Below are 17,466 nucleotides of genomic sequence, written 5' to 3' on the forward strand. Positions count from 1 at the left end.
TAAGTCTCAAGGTTATTTTTCGTGAAGGTCATTCATTAGGATGTTTGGCCCATCACAAATGAGTGTTTGGCCCATCACAAATGAGTGTTTGGCATGTTGGTTTGAAACCAGAGTGCCTGAAGAAAACCCACGCACTCAAAGTTCTGCACAGTTCGATACAAAACATTGCCGGACTACCATCTGCTGGCCACTCCGCAGCCCAGGCTACAACACTGGCATTCCCAGCCACATCTACCAATCAGGCTTCGTCCTGAAGAGCCCTGCGGTACATGACTATGTCAGGTGCATTCAGGGCGATTTGGTCATTTTAAGTTTCATGTATGACTTTGTATACGATATAAACTCATTAATGCGCATTATGAATTGAATAGTATCCAGGCGCTGTTTGTGCAACAATTGTATAATTTGTTTGAGAATATATGGTGATAAAACATATAACCTGGCATGTGCAAACAATATGCAACAATTGCCCATAGTACATACAATTATATGAATTGGTTTAGTGCATTTTGGCCTAGATGCTAAAATAAACTACCTCTTTGACGTCGGTTATAATTCGCTACACTATACGAAATAAATCGCTATTTTACATGGTTTAGTAAAACCCTTTGCATTAAGTCTACCCATCTTCCTTCACGTAAAGTTCCCATAAGTATGATGAAATATTTAGAACTGTAAAAAAACACAAAAATATTGAAAGACATGAATGTGTTCTGATAGTTACCACTGACCTTGCTTTTCGTCCAAACAAGAGCAGTATTGTTGTTTTAACAAATGAAATCTGCCCGGCTGCTCGTGGCGCTGTCTCCGTTGATCGTTGCAGGCGCGAGAAGCCGGGCGATGTCACCGCCTCCTCCGGGCCCTCGGAGAAAGGCGTCCACCCCAAAGTAAAACTTCCCAAGGCTGTAGTGGCTCTCATGGAGCCGTCACAGCAAGCTCACAGTGGTTTTCCTCTGCAGAGGGTGACCCAAGGGAAATGTGAAATGTCCCCGCGCTCTAACCAGTGCTGGATGGTGGTATTGAGCCACTGGTGAAGAAGACGCATTGCGACGGCGGGGGCCAGTTTATCCACAGCACAACAAACCGCCGACTTCTCACCAAGTGGCGCAGCCTCAGCGGGTGGTGGATAATGAATGGACCGAGGAGCGACGATGATCAATGTTGTCGACTCCGCTCTGGGTGCGAACTTGCAATCTAACCTTCGGAGGGCCTGCATCTTTACCAAGGGAGTTCCCCACTCTTCACGGCAAGGGTTTATACAAGCAAGACGATTAGACGTTCCCTCGTGAATGGAATACTCCCGTGCGCCAATTTCCTAAGAGCGGTTCCTTCACACAAGCCAGTGAATGTGCACTGCTGTTAAGGAGACTCTGCGTTTTCTCTCAACTCGCCAGGTTGGTCAGGGAAGTTTATAAGATGCGATGGCATACCCCCCCCCCCACTTTATCCCACCACAAGCAAGTTGGCAATCAAATTCAAGCCATATGACATGGGTGGAAACTAAAAATGTGCCAAGGTTGTCCATCAGAGGTTTTAACTGACATGACAAGGCAATTAACTGGGGAAGCTTGGATTGGGGAGTAATTTACCAACATTTACACCACATTACATAATGAAACACTGCATTTAATAGATATGACAGTTAACTCTCTATAAACCAAAGATGATTCAGGTTGTCTAATTGTGCTCATTCGTCGTTGTGCTGTAGAGTTCTCCAAATTGTTCGCTGCTATTCATTCGTTGTGGGTTGGTGCCCATGTGACCACAGACATGTTGGAAAGTCAACCAATTACATTAAGTTTAAATAAAGCCAAGGCGTTCAACATCTTGACACCCATTCTACGTAGGCAGAACAAATGTTGTAGAACATAGTTGACTATTACACATGTTTTTGTTTTATTTGTGCCATCTCACTCCATTGACAGATAGTGACGATGAGGCTGTCAGACCTGTAAGGTCGCAGGTCGATTGTAAAACAGCTGTGAGTTGTGACAGAAGGAAGTGATGGCAAAGTGACGTGGCATCGACTAAAATGACCACGATGACTTATTGTATGTTGATTAACTGCTTATGTGTATTGCTGAATAATAAAAACATTTTAAAGGAAACAAAGAGACAAACTGCAGTTTTGTTTCAAACAATTCTTATATAAGAGTATTTACTATACAATATGAAACTCAAAGCCATAGAACAGTTAAATTAGCAACATTATCACACTTTAAAAAAAATATTACATTATTCTGGCATTACAATATGTACACACGTGCATCCACAAGGGAAGTGATTGAGTGTTTACAACACTGCGATATGAACCCAGGGACCTGATTTACAATGCTCGTCACAATTTGCTTTGGTGATATATGAACAGGTCCTGGGCCCTGCCTCCACCAACTAAGGTGAAGTCAGGTCAAACAACCCCCATGATCGACACAGTGTTCAGACCTTCATCCAGCAGTGGAATTAAGGGCTGCACATTATTATTAGGCAAAGTCAGCAGCACTGAGGAAGAAACAAAATCGCCCATTATACAGTCATCATAATTACAATATTTAACAATATGGTTTATGTAAACCAAAATTAACAGTAATGAAACACAATGAGATGGAAAATCGACTTAGATGTCAAAGCAGAGGTGTCAAGGTAGATCATTAAGTGAAATGTCCCTTTATGGGCAGAGTATTGGCATGCGAATCTGAAATTGCTCTTTGCGACAGCGTGACAATGACTCACATCCCACCTGTCCGATGGGAGGTCCGGTGTCAAGGTTGCCAATTCCCCATCCAGTCGCCGCATCCACTGCCAAACTTCCTCAGCGATCTCCCCTCGACCCTTTTTCCTTTCACATCTCCCCAATTGGCCAGCTCATCGCGCCGCGGTGCTATTAAAATATATGCCGATGACAATTATACCACAACCACATTAACCTCTGCTCAGGGTCCACTTAACCTTGCTGATTGCACCTCAAACTTACAGCAGTGGTTCTGGTAGAACCGGCTATTAAATGCTGAAAAAACCCGCAGCCCTTTTTACCCCCAGGCAGCAGCTAATGACAGTGTCGCCACCTTAAAGTCGACTTGTTGCTGGTGTCACCCATTAGCCTCTCATATCACCTAAAAATCCTTGGCGTTTCCTTGGATGCTACCTTTTCACTTGACAACCAAGTACATACAATAAAGGCACACGGCCATCATCTTGAGGCCCAATGGAACATCCACTCAATGCTGTCTACGCCTACAGCAAACGCCGAGCTTGTAGCATCGTTGCCTCTCTGTAGGATTCCTGCAATGCCATCCCAACTTGTATATCGGGGGAACAAAACATCTGAACTACTCAGACTTCAAAACAACACCTGTCAGGTGCCATCCTTCGAGCGGGCACATCCTTATGGATGTCATATGGCCGTCCTAAATGACATTGTATGATCAAAGTTGCTACGATAAATTTGATCAAAGCAAGGGTACATGGTGTTACCGCATCTCAGCATAACTGTCGGAAGGAAGGGAAGCAGGGGGGACGGGGGGGAAGTATAGAGAGGTAGGGGTCTGGTGAACGTGGGGGGAGGAGGGTACGGGGGATAGAGGCGGGGGGGGGGGGGTCTGGTGAATGAGTCCAGTAACGAGTGCAGGTTACGGATCGTCCAGGTCGGTGGTGGCAGGCTCGTTGCCATCGGTCACCAGCACCTCCCGGTTCTCGTAAGTCCAGAAGCCGTTGAGGTCGATGAGGATGCTCACCACCGTGTCGCCCTGGTTGCTGGAGATGAGGTCAGCCAAGGTTATATGGAGGGGGTCCTGCGGCTTCACCATGTCGAACACTTCATCCTGCAATGCAACATATCATCGTCGTCGTTATACTCATCCTTAATCTAGGAGCTGCCAGCATCACACAAACCCAGATGCTTTGGTCTCCCAAGTGCTGATGTTGGCCTCACCATCAATAACTTATTTTAGACTGCGCTGAGCCCAGTCAGGTGGAGGCCAGGTTCTGATGTTGTTTGTCACCGATGTTGTACAGCGTAGCCAGGAATTGCACACAAGTGACCTGGATTGTAAGAGTGTTTTAAACGCTGCAATATTACTTGAAATAGACTGTTCAGTACAAGGTGGCCAATGCTTATAATCCGGCTATTTGGAGGCAAGGGTTGTTGGCTCAAATTTGGTTTCTTCAAACTTCCAAAGCAATTGAAGGGAGTTGTCCAAGAGTCAGTAAGGGGACTGAGAACCCATCTCTGGATCTGTATGCGTTATCCCCTCGTGAGTGGTGGTTTTCTCTGGGTACCCGTTATCTCCATACACACAACAGCAACACTCCTTAAAATGGAATTGGCCAAACAATACAAAAGTCTGCTGGAAAAGATAAGACTCAGAATTTCCTCGATATGACTTAATTATTAACACAAAGAAACACGCGTGATGTTGAATGGGCAATGCTGAGAAAACCCCGGAACGGGGGTATACACACGTTGAACCTGCACAGGTACACACAGCGTCAACTTGTTAACATTAAGAGCTCAGCACTCGTGCCGCGTGATTTCGTATCGTGGGAGATAATTTTATGGACACATGTCATTTACACAGCAACAAAAGGGCATCACCTTTACGTCTTGAAATGAGACGGGTTCCTGCCCGTGCGCCCGCATCTGGTCCTGGATGGCCTGGGACAGGAACACACCACTAAGCCACACACGCTCAGCGCAACTCAACACTGCCTTGTGCCATCTCGCACATCAATCGATGACCTTTCTTTCAATTAGGCGAGGGTCTATTTAGAAATGTCCCTGGTCGTCTTACGGGAGTGTGCCTATTAGGTTTATATTACACTCGTGTCCTGAACAGTATCGCCATCATCACTTTATATATATATATAAAAATAATAATGTTCCAGGCACGCACACAAGCCCTCCCTCCACTCGCATAACTGTAATAATGGTAAAACACAGCAATGATTTTCACTCCAACAACACGTTTGAGTATCCATGAGTAAAAAATTCACTTCCCGAAGTGGGTAACGGACACTTGCCACGACTCCCGGCTTACCCGGAAAAAGTAGTTGAGGGAAAAGACGTTGAGGTAGCCCTTGCTCTGGACATCGAGCAGCTTAAAGAAATACTGCAGTGCGGCGGGTTCCTTGCGGCTTTCCAACGCCAGGACAAAATCCAAGTACGTCTTGTAGTCCTGCTCACATCGAGGAACGCAGTGAAAAGATTTACACTCAAAAGATCCCCCCTATAGCCTTCACAGACTGTTGTGGAAAGTGCTTGTTACAAGTGGGAGGGGTAGCCAGAATCAAGCTCAGCTGCCTTTGTCTCCCCACTGCTCATTCACAGAGGTACTTATTGAAGACCAAGTAACCCTATTCGATGCTAGACTCAGGACAGGCTCGTAGATCACTTTCCACTTGATGTTTTCTGTACTGCCAATCAGCCACAGGTCACTGGGATCATAGCAGTGGAGAACGACACATATGCACGTACACCACATACATCACAACCGCCGACATTCAAAACTAAGTGATGGAGACATCACCACAGTGCTAGTATGGGGTTGGGTACAATTTGAGGCAAGGTCAAGTGGCGACTGCTCACTGGCAGGTCATGGGACAGACCCAGGTGTTCAGGGTTATCTGAGACAACTGGCAAATACACAAAATGCGCCCTCCACTGTGCGAAATTGCTGTATTCTAGTCGCCGGCGCTCTGTTGTGTTGACCGTCGCTGGAGAGCAGCTGCCTCTAAGTGACCAGTACTGTCCTCTACTCGCACACACACCACGCATTCCACTCGGGGCTAAGTACCATCTCTCCGTCGTAGGTGAGGCACTCCTGGAAGAGGCGGTCGAGGAAGATGCCGGTGAGTGTGCCCGTGCCATAGCGTGACAGCTCCTCCTTGCTCAGCATCCCATTGTGGTCCTTGTCCAGGTTGAGGTACTGCCCTGTCACACAGAGAGAGCACGAACGCCGGCGCATGAGAGAATGGTAGCAGTGCACGTCTTTACACAATGAGAAACATTCACATTTTGCAACTGAGAATACAGATCGTGCAGAATCTTTGCAAGTCACCCCCATACAAGATAACGTAAGTTTCTGGTGCGTAGGTTTCACGGTTGTGCCATATAGCTCCCTGGTGTCTTATCAAGTTTTACTGCGTCCTGCTCGTGACGGTGTTCGAGATTTTCGCTCCAAACACAAGTGGGTTGCAGCCAGGCTGTGTGTACAGAATCTTATTGCCATCTCCATGCACACGTGGGTTTCCCTCCTACTTGTATAAAAATGTACACATATGGGAAGGCTGCAACAATGTAAATCAGGACCCTCCCAAAAGTTGGTCTTTTAACTTGGTGAACCTTTACTGTAACAGATAACGCTTCATCAATTCAAAAGTTAAAATAGATTCTTATACTGAGGATACACGCAGAGATTATCCTTGTAAGAATCAATTACTTATATGATTCATGCCAGTAACATGGCAATAGCAGTTAGGATAATTGAGTAATGAAACAGAACAAATGAGAAACAATGAGACAGCAAAAATAATTGGGAAAAAAAATCTACAATTCGATCAGAACTCCAAATAGAGACAATTTACCATATCACGTGGGGCTGAATTGTTGTATGCCGAGTAAACATGGGTAATGTATGTTGAACTTCTTTCATAGCCAAGTGTGCTAATTATACACGGGGGCTCTAGTGGCAAGCGCACCATAGACACGGAGGGCAGACGGTGCAGAGAACCAGTTGCAATCTTGACTCTCTTTGGATAGATCTTCATCCCTCAGCTGTTAACAAAAAAAAACACAGGCAAGATGAGCCTGACAAATAATAATTAACAATCGCTAACACGTAGAAATATTTTCACGTGAGCATGTGTGGTTCAGACAGAAGATATGAAACATATAACTTGCATGTGCTCACACAGCAGCGGTTTCTTACGTCACCCTACTTGTGTTGCACAATTAGCATAGTTCATGCTAAAAACTGAAATGTAATCTGATCAAGAGGTGTAATAGTTCAAATGGTGGTATCTTAGGTGGGAGTTAACTTAGCCCATCATAAAATAACTACTGTTATGTAGAGCAAAAGAGTGAATTCAAATATTCTTAGCGTCTCCACCATAGCAATGTGGAATTGTCAGCACTGGGTTCTTGCCGACCACTCAGTGGGGGGCACTGCTCAGTCGAGTGGGGCGGCACCTGTAAATGTGAACCTCTTTAATGATCAAGTAACAATACGCATGAATATGAATCTTTAAATATACATTTAAAAACATGAAAAATGTTCATAGTAATGTAATTTTTGTTGTATTTTTATAACACCGAGAATATTTACACTCAAGAGCAATAAATATCCAAGTGCGTGAAAACAAGCCATCAGCCCGATGTTTTGTGTTGCAGCTGCAGTTCACATTAGGCATGTACATTAATGAAGCTCATTCCACTTTGTAATTGCAAAGCAATTTCCAGGCAATTATCCACAATTTCACTTCATTAAAACCAAGTGCTACCTCAATCTCCTTAAGTAAGATTTTATGGATCTTTCCCTCCATTGATTCAAAAATGAGTGAAAGCACGCAGGTGCTCGCACTGACTCGCGTACGTTTACATCAACGCGCATTATAATGACATTAATTAATATTTAAGGCGGAATGTGCGGTGCCCTTTTGAAAAACAGAAATACACTCGGGCATTGCGTTCATGCTTTTTAAACAATGCACAACAATAAAAACATGTGTATCGAATACATTGTGCACGTACAGCCCTTGTGTCAATCCACTAAAAGATGAGGGCCTACCCTTGTGCGGATTATTTGACCACATGTTCTGGTCTACACCAGGTAGCCCCCGAGGCCTATGGCAGCCTGTCTGTGCATGGTGTTCCCCCACACGAGCAGGATACAGGCCCAGACATGCTCGGCTTGTGAGACGACCACTCCAGGAGATTTGGTCACAGGAGGTTCCAAATAGCATGGTTGGCTACCTCCAATGAGCACGGTTGGCTACATACGGCGTTAAAGAAATTCAATATACAAATTATTTTTATCTTCTTCGGAGGTGCGGGGGAAGGACAACAAACTAAAAACTAAACATACATGCAATACATACCTTTAAATGTTTAAAACTAATAAAACAAAACAAACTACTGTACTGGTGTTTCTATTTTAAAGCCCTTGTCTAAATAAAAAGTGTATAATTGAACAATACAAACCTACATATCGAAATGTACTTTGTTTATAACCAGGTGAGTCTATGAAGGCAACTGCAATGAACATTAAAATGCATGCATAATTTAAATTGTTCTCAAAACGTTGTGAATGATGCTAGATAGTTGCCTTTTTGAGAATCTGGAGAAGTGCAACGTGTCCATCCCGTAACCCACCACTGCATGTTGTATGCTCACACAAGAGGTGCCCATTGCCTTCCTCTTCCCTCCCCTCGCCCCGCCACTCTGTCCCGTACCTCCCCGATAGCCCTCTCGTGACCCTCGTGTGCCCTCTGCTCCGGTCATTCATTCCCAGACCCTTGCATGCCCCTGCCATATAATCACTCGGTTGTTGTTACCTCTTTTTAAACTATCTTAAGGCACTCGTATACATATAAAATACGATAAGGTACGAACGCTAAACATCAAGCAACTCCTCATGCCATCAAATTGATTTCCAAACTCACACAGTTGTAATGTTTTGTCAATGGCTTTAAAAATGCCAAACAAATAATGACAGATACAAACTGCAATGGATGGTCACATATACACACTTACAGGGTCTCGAATTGGACAAGAGAGGGGCCCTTCAGATATGATTTGAATTTTTTTTCAAGCATTTGACACCTGTGCTACTGCAATCAACCCAGGTGGAGACTCACCTCGAGCAGATCGTCCAAGAACCCGCACGCGAGAATGTCCTGGATCTTAATTCTACCTGCACAAGGGGAAACACGGATACAGCTCCTGCTAACACCACATGCATGCAGATAACATGTAAGCTATGTACACAAGGGATGGATTGTTTCTGCAAGGGTCGTTCAAGGTTAACCTGCAATTAAAGTTCAAGATAATTTGAAAGTGAAATGAAGTAAATTAAATTTGCCCTATTATTCAAGGAATTCCCCTGCTGCACTTGAGCATGTGTCCCACCAGTGTTGTAAGCGCTTGCTTTCAGTTGCGTAGAATTCTTTAGGACATGGGCGCAGCTGTTTCAGAACATCTGCTCGCACATCCTCATCACATTTTACTGACTTGTGCCCATTTTTAAACCTTTTTTCACCAACACACTGCTGCATGAGACACACACATCACCAGACTGGAGGCTAGCCTGAAAATTTCAGCTGGTTTGACATTTACCTCCATCAGAAACGTCATTGCCCAGGTATTTATGTCATTTATCCAGGGCATCCTCTTACTTTGCCATTTGTCTCATTGGATTGGTTCCTCTTTCTCAAGAGTGGAAAAAAGCCCCCCCCCACCCCCCAGGAGTAATTCTGGCAGCCGGGGCTGGGGGTACAACCAACACAGCCCCTTTAGTTAAAATGTCTCAATCTCTGTACACAACAATGAGGAGGAAAGCAAAAGGGATGAGGACTGTCTCGACAACCGTAAGAATCCTTTTAGCTAAAATGGGCTTCAAACTCGTTCAAAATGGAATGTTGTCAGGCCCACTCTCTGTTACAGGTGCAGAAGGGGGGCGGAGGCAACTCGAGAAACAGTGCATAGCTGGAATCACCCAGAGAAAGATATCTAATCGTGAAAGCATAGGTTCTGCCAGATCATTTAACAATAACGTATTTATCGATTTAAATGAAATTATTTGCATTGCTGACAAACAAACACACAGATTCCGTACGAGAGACAACACACGGTTGCGCATAAATACACGACCACAAGGAAACACAAGCGGATGTTGAGGCACTAGGCCACGTCCCTCTACCTGTGCGCAGAGGATCAAGGAAGAAGAAGAATTTCCTGACGGCAGTGCATACGTAGAAGGAGTAAAATGATTTCTCAAGTCCGTCCAGCTGAGGCAGCGTGGGGATCAGTTCCAGGATGTAATTTTCAAGGTCCTGCATGAGCCAGGAAGGGGCAGGGTAAGGATGCAGGGCAAAAGGACAGGCACAGCTTATCCACAGGGCATTAACAGCTCAATGTCCCACACCTCCGATTAGAATGGTTGGCCACATACGGTGCAAAAGCAGTTCAACATACACCCATACAATTATTTTAATCACCACTGAAGTTTGGTAAAACTGCACGACTCACTGTAATTTCTGTTATTCTTGATAGAGTTGTCGCAATTTCATTATTTCATAAACAAATACAGAAACAAATGCTTCCGATACAGATTTAAAAATGCATATCATATGAATGTCAAACATTGTGTTCATACCACACCTTTCATGAATAAACAATCAATGCGCCCTATGGTATACATATTTTTCACACACTTTGCATACTAAACTGAAATGGCTCATTAGCAAATTCAGGCAGGTTATGCATTCAACCACTGATGACACTCTCTTTCCATAACCAATGGCTCAACCATATTATAAGAATCATGGTTTAACGCAAGACTGAAAACTAAACGAAGTGCATGAACCGATGAAGCAATGGAACATGGTTCTATAAAACATGGAGTCTTTCGGCCATACTTCATCACGTAGGTCAGAGCGGGTTGGGCGGCTCCAGGACTGGCTCAGATTTATGTCGCCAGTGTTGTTAGTCATGGCTGGGAATCAAACCGGAGTTGCGAGGTTCAAAGGATAGTGCACCAAGCAAAAGTTCCATGTGACCAGTGCCGTCCTGATAAGTTGACAGGACTGTCATAAACTAAGACAATGCCACAGTAGCTATGACGACTGATATTTGAGTGGTGATATTTGTGTCCGGTCACAACGACACGGCAGACGTACAGACTCCCGGAGGTAGCCCTGCCCAGCAACATCGTAGAGGCTCAAGCCGATCCGGGTCTGGTGCAGCCAGACTGCACTCACAGACGGGGGAAGGGCGGCGACACCACGAGAAATCAGATCACGTAAGAGATAGCAGCGGAGTAATTAGGCAGATATCGACAGAAACAGAATGTTAATGTACACGACATAGTACCAGCTCAAATATCCGCATTTCATTCCTATGTACACGCAATTATATGTGGATGAATACACACTCATTTTAAAGTACTTTAATTATCACACGATTCCAAATTTTCCAATGGCGTCGAGTGATGAGAGAGAGCAGTGGATTAAACATGCTTGATAATGGTGATGTTTTTAGTAAAGAAACATCTTTTTGGAATGATCTCATTCAGAAGAGTGTCACAGATGACACCTTAAAGATGACACCACAGAACTACTTCTGAAATCACTTCAACTCTCTCATAGCCAACATTGGACATGACTTTTTCATGCTCTGCACATAGTTGTTCGATGTACATTCATTAGAATATGCCAATTATTTGCCCACTGTGTCACGAGACGTTTTCAGTTGGGTCCTACATTGAGATATTTGACTATTACCATTAACGAGCATTTGCTGTCTGGAAGCTGGAATACCTGGAGAAAATCCACGGACAAGAGGGTAACACTCAACAATGGTAACTCCGAGCCCCACCTGGCAAGCCGTAGTGGTTACCCATCCAAGTGCTTGACCAGGCTCAACCCAGCATTCTGAGTTCCGTTCCCAGCCATGGCAAAAAGCTGAACTGATCCTCGGTAATTGCCCACCAAACCACTTCCCCAACGTGCATTGACCAACGTGATCAAGTATGATCATACTACCCTGTGACCGACATGATGCGTAGAGTCCTTCAACTGGAAGTGGAATTGACATACGGCCATAAATTATTATTTAAAGCATGGCCATGTGGTGGTGGTGACGATAGGAGACACACCTTTGCGCATGACATAGTTGAAGAACTGCATGATGGAGATTCTACCGTAGGGGTCACGATCCAACAGCTTGGCGAACACTTTGGCTGAGAAGAACTGTCTGTGGACGTGACACAATATCACCATTAAACGCTCAGTGGTTTGAGGAACTACACAGTATTTCTAGGAACAATACATGCCTATGACCAAATCACTCAAAATGTGCCCAATCTTGTCAACTCTCGAAAGCTAAGCATGGTGACCACCATGTAAAGAACAAGCAGGATCTTATTGGACTTTGAGATTACATGGTGAGCAGCTGAGAGAACCACAGCAAAATACATTGTTCAGTACTTCGATGCTCCCACATCCATGCCCCCCATAGTCACCAACCCACACTGACCAGCGTGGCAAATAATGATTAATTAACCACCACAAGGGTTTATACCCCCCTGACCTTACTTACTAATATGAATGTCATCAGCATGATTATCACAAACGCATGTTGCAATCATCAAAAGTCAGTGGTTCACTGTTTAAATGAGCATTGGGTGTTGCTCATCCCTGTATAACACGTAGGCTTTCGCGACCAACATCATCCATAATAGAGTTTTTTTGGGTCAGATCGCTGAAGTATATAAAAGTATCATTAAAATCATTCGGATAGCTACCGCTCGGATAGCTACCGCCTTAGTGCTGCGTGGAAGCGAATCATCAAATAATACATAATTTAAAAGCATGCCTATGCAGGGCAGCATACTTCAGTAGAGATTACCATTGGTACGGCTATTTTAATACACACAATAGACAGGAAGAACAATATCAAAGGGCTCGCATAATGCACATGCATAATGTACTTTGACTCAGTAACCCCCCCCCACCACTTTGCGCAAGAGCGCAGAAGCGTGGTCACCACATCTACGCCTCTATATAAGGAACAAAACAGTTGGACTTCTCCACAAGTCTGGCTGTCGCCTGATGAAGCTAGTTGTAATTACTGGCGAAACGTCGTACTCAGATTGTATATGTTGTGGCTTGGCTCTCCAACAACCGGTGTGCTGTGCTAGTATACTACACTATAGACTAGTGCTGTACTAGTGACGAATTGGCACGTTCTGTTTACGTGACAACCCTTACTAGTCGCCTGTGTCGGGTGGTGGCGGGTTTTAACGACACTTTTATATATTTAAGCGACCTAACCCAAAAACCCCTATTATGGTTGCTCAACTCTGTTGGCAGACCTGAGCCAGTGGTGAAAGTTGAATATCCCTTTGGTAGTAGTTAGTGAATATGTACGGGCAATGATTTTGACTGCCTCCAAAACATGACCTATTTTAGTCACCCCTGAGGGCTGATAGGCTGATTGGTCCAGTGAGTGGCATTGGAGTTCATGAAGATGTCTGCCTTAGTTTGTCTGAAACGAGTTTAATATCTTCATTAATGGTTAAAAAAATACTCTAAAGTTACTTTCTGTCACTCTCTAGTGATGTCTCTGCAGTGACACTGCATTACAAGGCACAGCAGCCACGCAACCTCTAGTCAATTCCCCAGAGCCTGCACGAATCACGTCGGAATGTCTTTGTAATTAACAAGGCATCAACATCATGCCAGAATGGCTGTGACACACAACCTTGGTCTGTATCTTCAATATAACAGCTCATTGTGTTTCTGGTTGCATCTTTCTTTAAAGAAAATAGGCACGTGTATTCATTGTGCCTTTATAAATAATTACACTCCAGACCGACCTATGGGCTATTGCTAGGGGCAGATATTAGGGGCAGCAGCTCATGGTTCACCCTAAACCGCATCTGCAGATATCCGATGCATCAATAGAAACTTAAAAACTCTCCAGCGTGCGACTGTGGTCATCTAGAACAGACTGCACAACACATAACGACGCAATGCCCCGATCCACAAATACGAAGGAGACATCACAGGGATACACTCTGCTGCTACTCCTGGTGCGGTGATCTGGCTTGACCACCCGAATGTGAAATTGGAGTCGTTGCTCTGCATCTACATCAGCCATACGAAAGAAGAAGAGGCAGATAGGGTGGCCTACTGACTTGCACTTCATGCCAGCATTCTCTCCGACTTTCAGGAAGCTCTCGTAGTTGATCATCTGCTCCTCACCGATCATGGGCGGCGTCTGGTGCTTATCCAGGAGGAACCACAGGTTCTGTGCAGAGCAACAAGTGTCAAGTGTTGATCACGCCCACGCTCGTTTACACCAGGGAGATTGCGTGCGTGTGCACGCACTTTACTCCAACTTTTAAGATATATATGTGACAGACAGTTAAAAGTTATACATTCATGCATTATACCATTAATAATAAAACATTAGGCAAAATAAACGACAGTGACCATCCAACATTGACATTCATCCGCTATTAAGAAGCGTTCGTTACAAATGATAATGTATTACAACCCACCAGTGTCGCTGCTATTGTTTTCTGATCCACTGCCGGTGGTGTAACTAGGGCTTCAACTCAGCATGGCCTGTTCAGGTCCATGACATGTAGAACTAGTTACCCAAACCGGCACACGCCATCCAGTATATCTCCCACTATAGCTGTGGCTAAGTCACGTGCCTATTCCAGGCTACCATCGACCCAGAAAACGTTCAGTGACAAATTGAGCCTAATGTTGTAACAAGGGACACGTGTGTACGTCCGTGCTCGTACGCCCCTCACCTGTAACTCCTCGTTGTCGAGAAGCTCGCGGCTCTTGCGCTGCAAGAAGACGGCGCGCGATTCCTCCCGCAGCTTCTGCAGCAGCAGCTCATCCTCACCGGGCAGCTGCCGCGTGAAATCACACGAGCGGCAAGGTAGGACAGGATAAGCAACGCCAAAGTTCGGAGCAGAACGTGGCAAGAAAGTGCTATAGATGTATACGGGAATAGTAGATTGTGATTTGTGTGGAATATGCATACAGTAGGTCAGTAAACTGCTGAGGTAGTGCGGATTCCATTTTGCATGTCTGTTGCTCTATGCCTCTGCAACCATTCCCGCTCTGCTGCACTGATGCCTACTCTATTGAGGGCGATGTTGGCACGTAAAATAAAGATTGATTGGCAACGTTGGCATGGGCAAGGAATGCCAGGAAATGACTGCCTGCCCACCCGGTAGTAGAAGCGAGGGATGGCCTTCAGCGTTTTGTCCTCCCTCTTGGTTCCCTTCCAGGCAGTGTAGAACTTCTGAAAGAGCTCGTTCTCCTCATCCTTCATCTCCTGCTCCGAGCGCCACACTGAAGCCACAACAGCAAGGGCAGTGTCAGCGTTCGCGCACCATCAAAGCAAGACACATCAAGTGTCAACTCAATGCGTTACATCATTAACACCTATACTTCTCTGCAGGATGCAATTTGATCCTGCAGAATCATACCAACAGAGATGTTACATATACAGTACCTGTAACCCACAACGACGAAAAATACTGATTTGTAACCCAGAATCAGGACAACGAAATATAATAAATAGAATTGTTACGTCTCAAACGCACATCGTTATTCCACAATAATGGCAAACATTGACTATTGCACATCAGGACTTTAATCAATGCCCAATCAGGTTTCAGGTTCGAGACACGATCAGCCATTCATCCCTCCGTGATGATTAAAATCGGTATCACTTGATGGGACGTCGTACGTAGTCGCCTTATGTACGGGACTTTCGCCTGCCATATGAATGTCGAATTTCCACCCCTCCATAAGACTAGCCGTTGATGATCAACAAGACTATAACAATGCCAGATTAGAAACCATAACATTATGAATTTAAACTTTCAAATGTTATTTTATGAGAGTAAGCTAGAGTGCTCAGGAAAAAAACTCAAGTGTAATGAAAAGCAACATACAATTTAGTTGCTTTATCTGTTATAAAGTAACCGCTTTATAAACGTGGACAATTTCAAGCAGCAGGGGACATTGACAAGTGCGCAAAGAAGCGTGGACGTGAGACGAGACGAGCGTCTCGTGGGAGGTGCAGAGCACGGGCCGCGTGCCCCGGGAGACGCCGACGTCGTCGTGGCCGAGTGTGGAGAGGCGCGGGGGGCTGAGTGGGGGGCGAGTGGGGGGCTGGGGGCGAGTGGGGGGCTGGGGCCGGGGGAGAGGTGACGAGAGGCAACGTGAGGGGGTCAGGAGGGGATGGGAGCCAAGACGTCGAGACGAACTCGTCCACGAAGGAGACGGAGCGATGAGATCGGCTCGTGCGCAGCTGTTCTCTGGAACCGCGACGTTGCAGGGCCGCGCGAGAAGTGGCGGTGGCCTCTAGCGCAGCAGCAGCAGCGGCAGCAACAGCAGCAGCAAAAACAGCAACAACAGCAGCAACAACAGCAGCAGCAACAACAGCAGCAACAGCAGCAGCAACAACAGCAACAACAGCAGCAGCAACAACAGTAGCAGCCTCCACGTCCAGCAGTGGATCGAGCACGGCCCATGGCGACTCGCACACAGGGCCTAGTCGACGAGGCCTCACCGTGTTTAGAGGCAGCCAACCGGTCCTTTAGCAGCTGCTTCCAGTCCATAGTCGCAGACATTAGCACGGCTTCAGTAAACTATATTTTAGAGGAATCTCCCCGTCGCAAGGTTCACTCAAGTGTTGATGTTAAAGAGTTAAAATTTTACTCGCTTGGCGACGCGAACCGCCTCAGACTGTTGCCAACGGCACTTCCCCTTCGCGATGACGTCACGGTGACGTTGGACCACAGCGCGCGCGCGAGTTGGGGGCTGACTCGCTGTGAAAACTAGGGCATGTGTCAGATTGTACTAATTAGTAATCGAATTATCTAAAAATTAATAACTACTTAACTATACACGAAATAATAATATGGTGATGCTGCGTTGGTAGTGGTGCACAATAAAAAATAAACCCAATGAGTTTGTTAATGACACTGTGTGTTATTGACGAACTCATTGAGTTTAGGCGATGTTTCGGGCAATGTCCCTTCATCATAGCACGTTGAGACGCCAGAAAGGGGGTCACGGTGGCTCGGAGATGTTGACTGCCTCGCCTGGTATACAGGAGTTCGTGGGTTCGATCCTGACCCTGACGCCTGCTGTATACAGTATTTTGACTCTGCGTCTCTCTCCCCGTGGTCGCGTGGAGTTTCTCTAAGTTCTCCGGTTTTTTCTCTCCACATTTAGAATAAACGTGCCATCCGGCGCAATCAAACGCTCTTTCAAGGTCTCATTCCGCTCCACTTTCCTCGCTCCAATGACCGTGGCAAATTGCCGCGTCATGCGGATCACGTAGCGAGATGTGATCTTCCTCGCCTGGTATACAGGAGGTCGTGGGTTCAATCCCGACCTTGACGCCTGCAAATTTGGAGTTTGCATGTTATCCACGTAGTCGCGTGGATTTTTCTTCGGGTGTTCCGGGTTTTCCCTCCACATTTAGAAACGTGCGTTTAGAGTATTTGGCAGCGATACATTTCCACGCGATAAGCCACTTTGTTGAGCTGTCATTTGTGGCCAGGTAGATTCTGAAAAATATAACTATATAGCTCAGTGGGCCTTATTTGGTAAATGAAAAGGAGAGTTGAGAGTTTTTTGTATAGTTTATATGTAGAGTCGATAGCAATCTGGCGGTCGCCTGATGATGCTAATTGTAATCACATGCGAAGC

At 45.4% G+C, this 17,466-nt stretch overlaps 2 protein-coding genes across 10 annotated transcripts in view; one reads left to right on the plus strand and one right to left on the minus strand.

Moving 5' to 3' along the window:
- Positions 1-2,112, plus strand: part of LOC144728757 (uncharacterized) — a 32,732-nt gene extending 30,620 nt beyond the window's left edge. For all 9 annotated transcript variants that reach the window (XM_078608377.1, XM_078608378.1, XM_078608379.1 and 6 more), the window contains one exon: positions 824-2,112. In XM_078608377.1, the coding sequence (XP_078464503.1) occupies positions 824-891 (68 nt within the window). In that variant the 3' untranslated portion in view covers positions 892-2,112. The remainder of the gene's footprint in view (positions 1-823) is intronic.
- On the minus strand, positions 1,873-16,538 carry PPP2R3C (protein phosphatase 2 regulatory subunit B''gamma). The gene is made up of 13 exons (XM_078608387.1): positions 16,319-16,538; positions 14,966-15,090; positions 14,538-14,642; positions 13,911-14,023; positions 11,868-11,965; positions 10,891-10,961; positions 9,912-10,044; positions 8,851-8,906; positions 6,694-6,769; positions 5,790-5,926; positions 5,034-5,171; positions 4,592-4,651; positions 1,873-3,818 (listed from the first exon to the last, which is right to left on the minus strand). The coding sequence occupies exons 1-13, from the start codon at positions 16,377-16,379 to the stop codon at positions 3,627-3,629; spliced, it is 1,365 nt and encodes a 454-aa protein (XP_078464513.1). The 5' UTR covers positions 16,380-16,538; the 3' UTR covers positions 1,873-3,626.
- Between the last annotated feature and the right edge of the window lie 928 nt (positions 16,539-17,466).

Source organism: Lampetra planeri, chromosome 30 (genome assembly GCF_965212315.1).
Source record: "Lampetra planeri chromosome 30, kcLamPlan1.2.h2, whole genome shotgun sequence".
Taxonomy (NCBI): Eukaryota; Metazoa; Chordata; class Hyperoartia; order Petromyzontiformes; family Petromyzontidae; genus Lampetra; species Lampetra planeri.

Bases quoted from the DNA above. Each gene is read 5' to 3' on its own strand.
- PPP2R3C (XM_078608387.1), bottom strand. From the start codon at position 16,379: ATGTCTGCGACTATGGACTGGAAGCAGCTGCTAAAGGACCGGTTGGCT. The intron at 11,966-13,910 runs GTCAGTAGGCCA...TCACGTCCACAG, and splicing joins AATGCTGGCATGAAGTGCAA to ACAGTTCTTCTCAGCCAAAG. The intron at 5,172-5,789 runs GTACTTAGCCCC...CGATGTGAGCAG, and splicing joins TCACCTACGACGGAGAGATG to GACTACAAGACGTACTTGGA.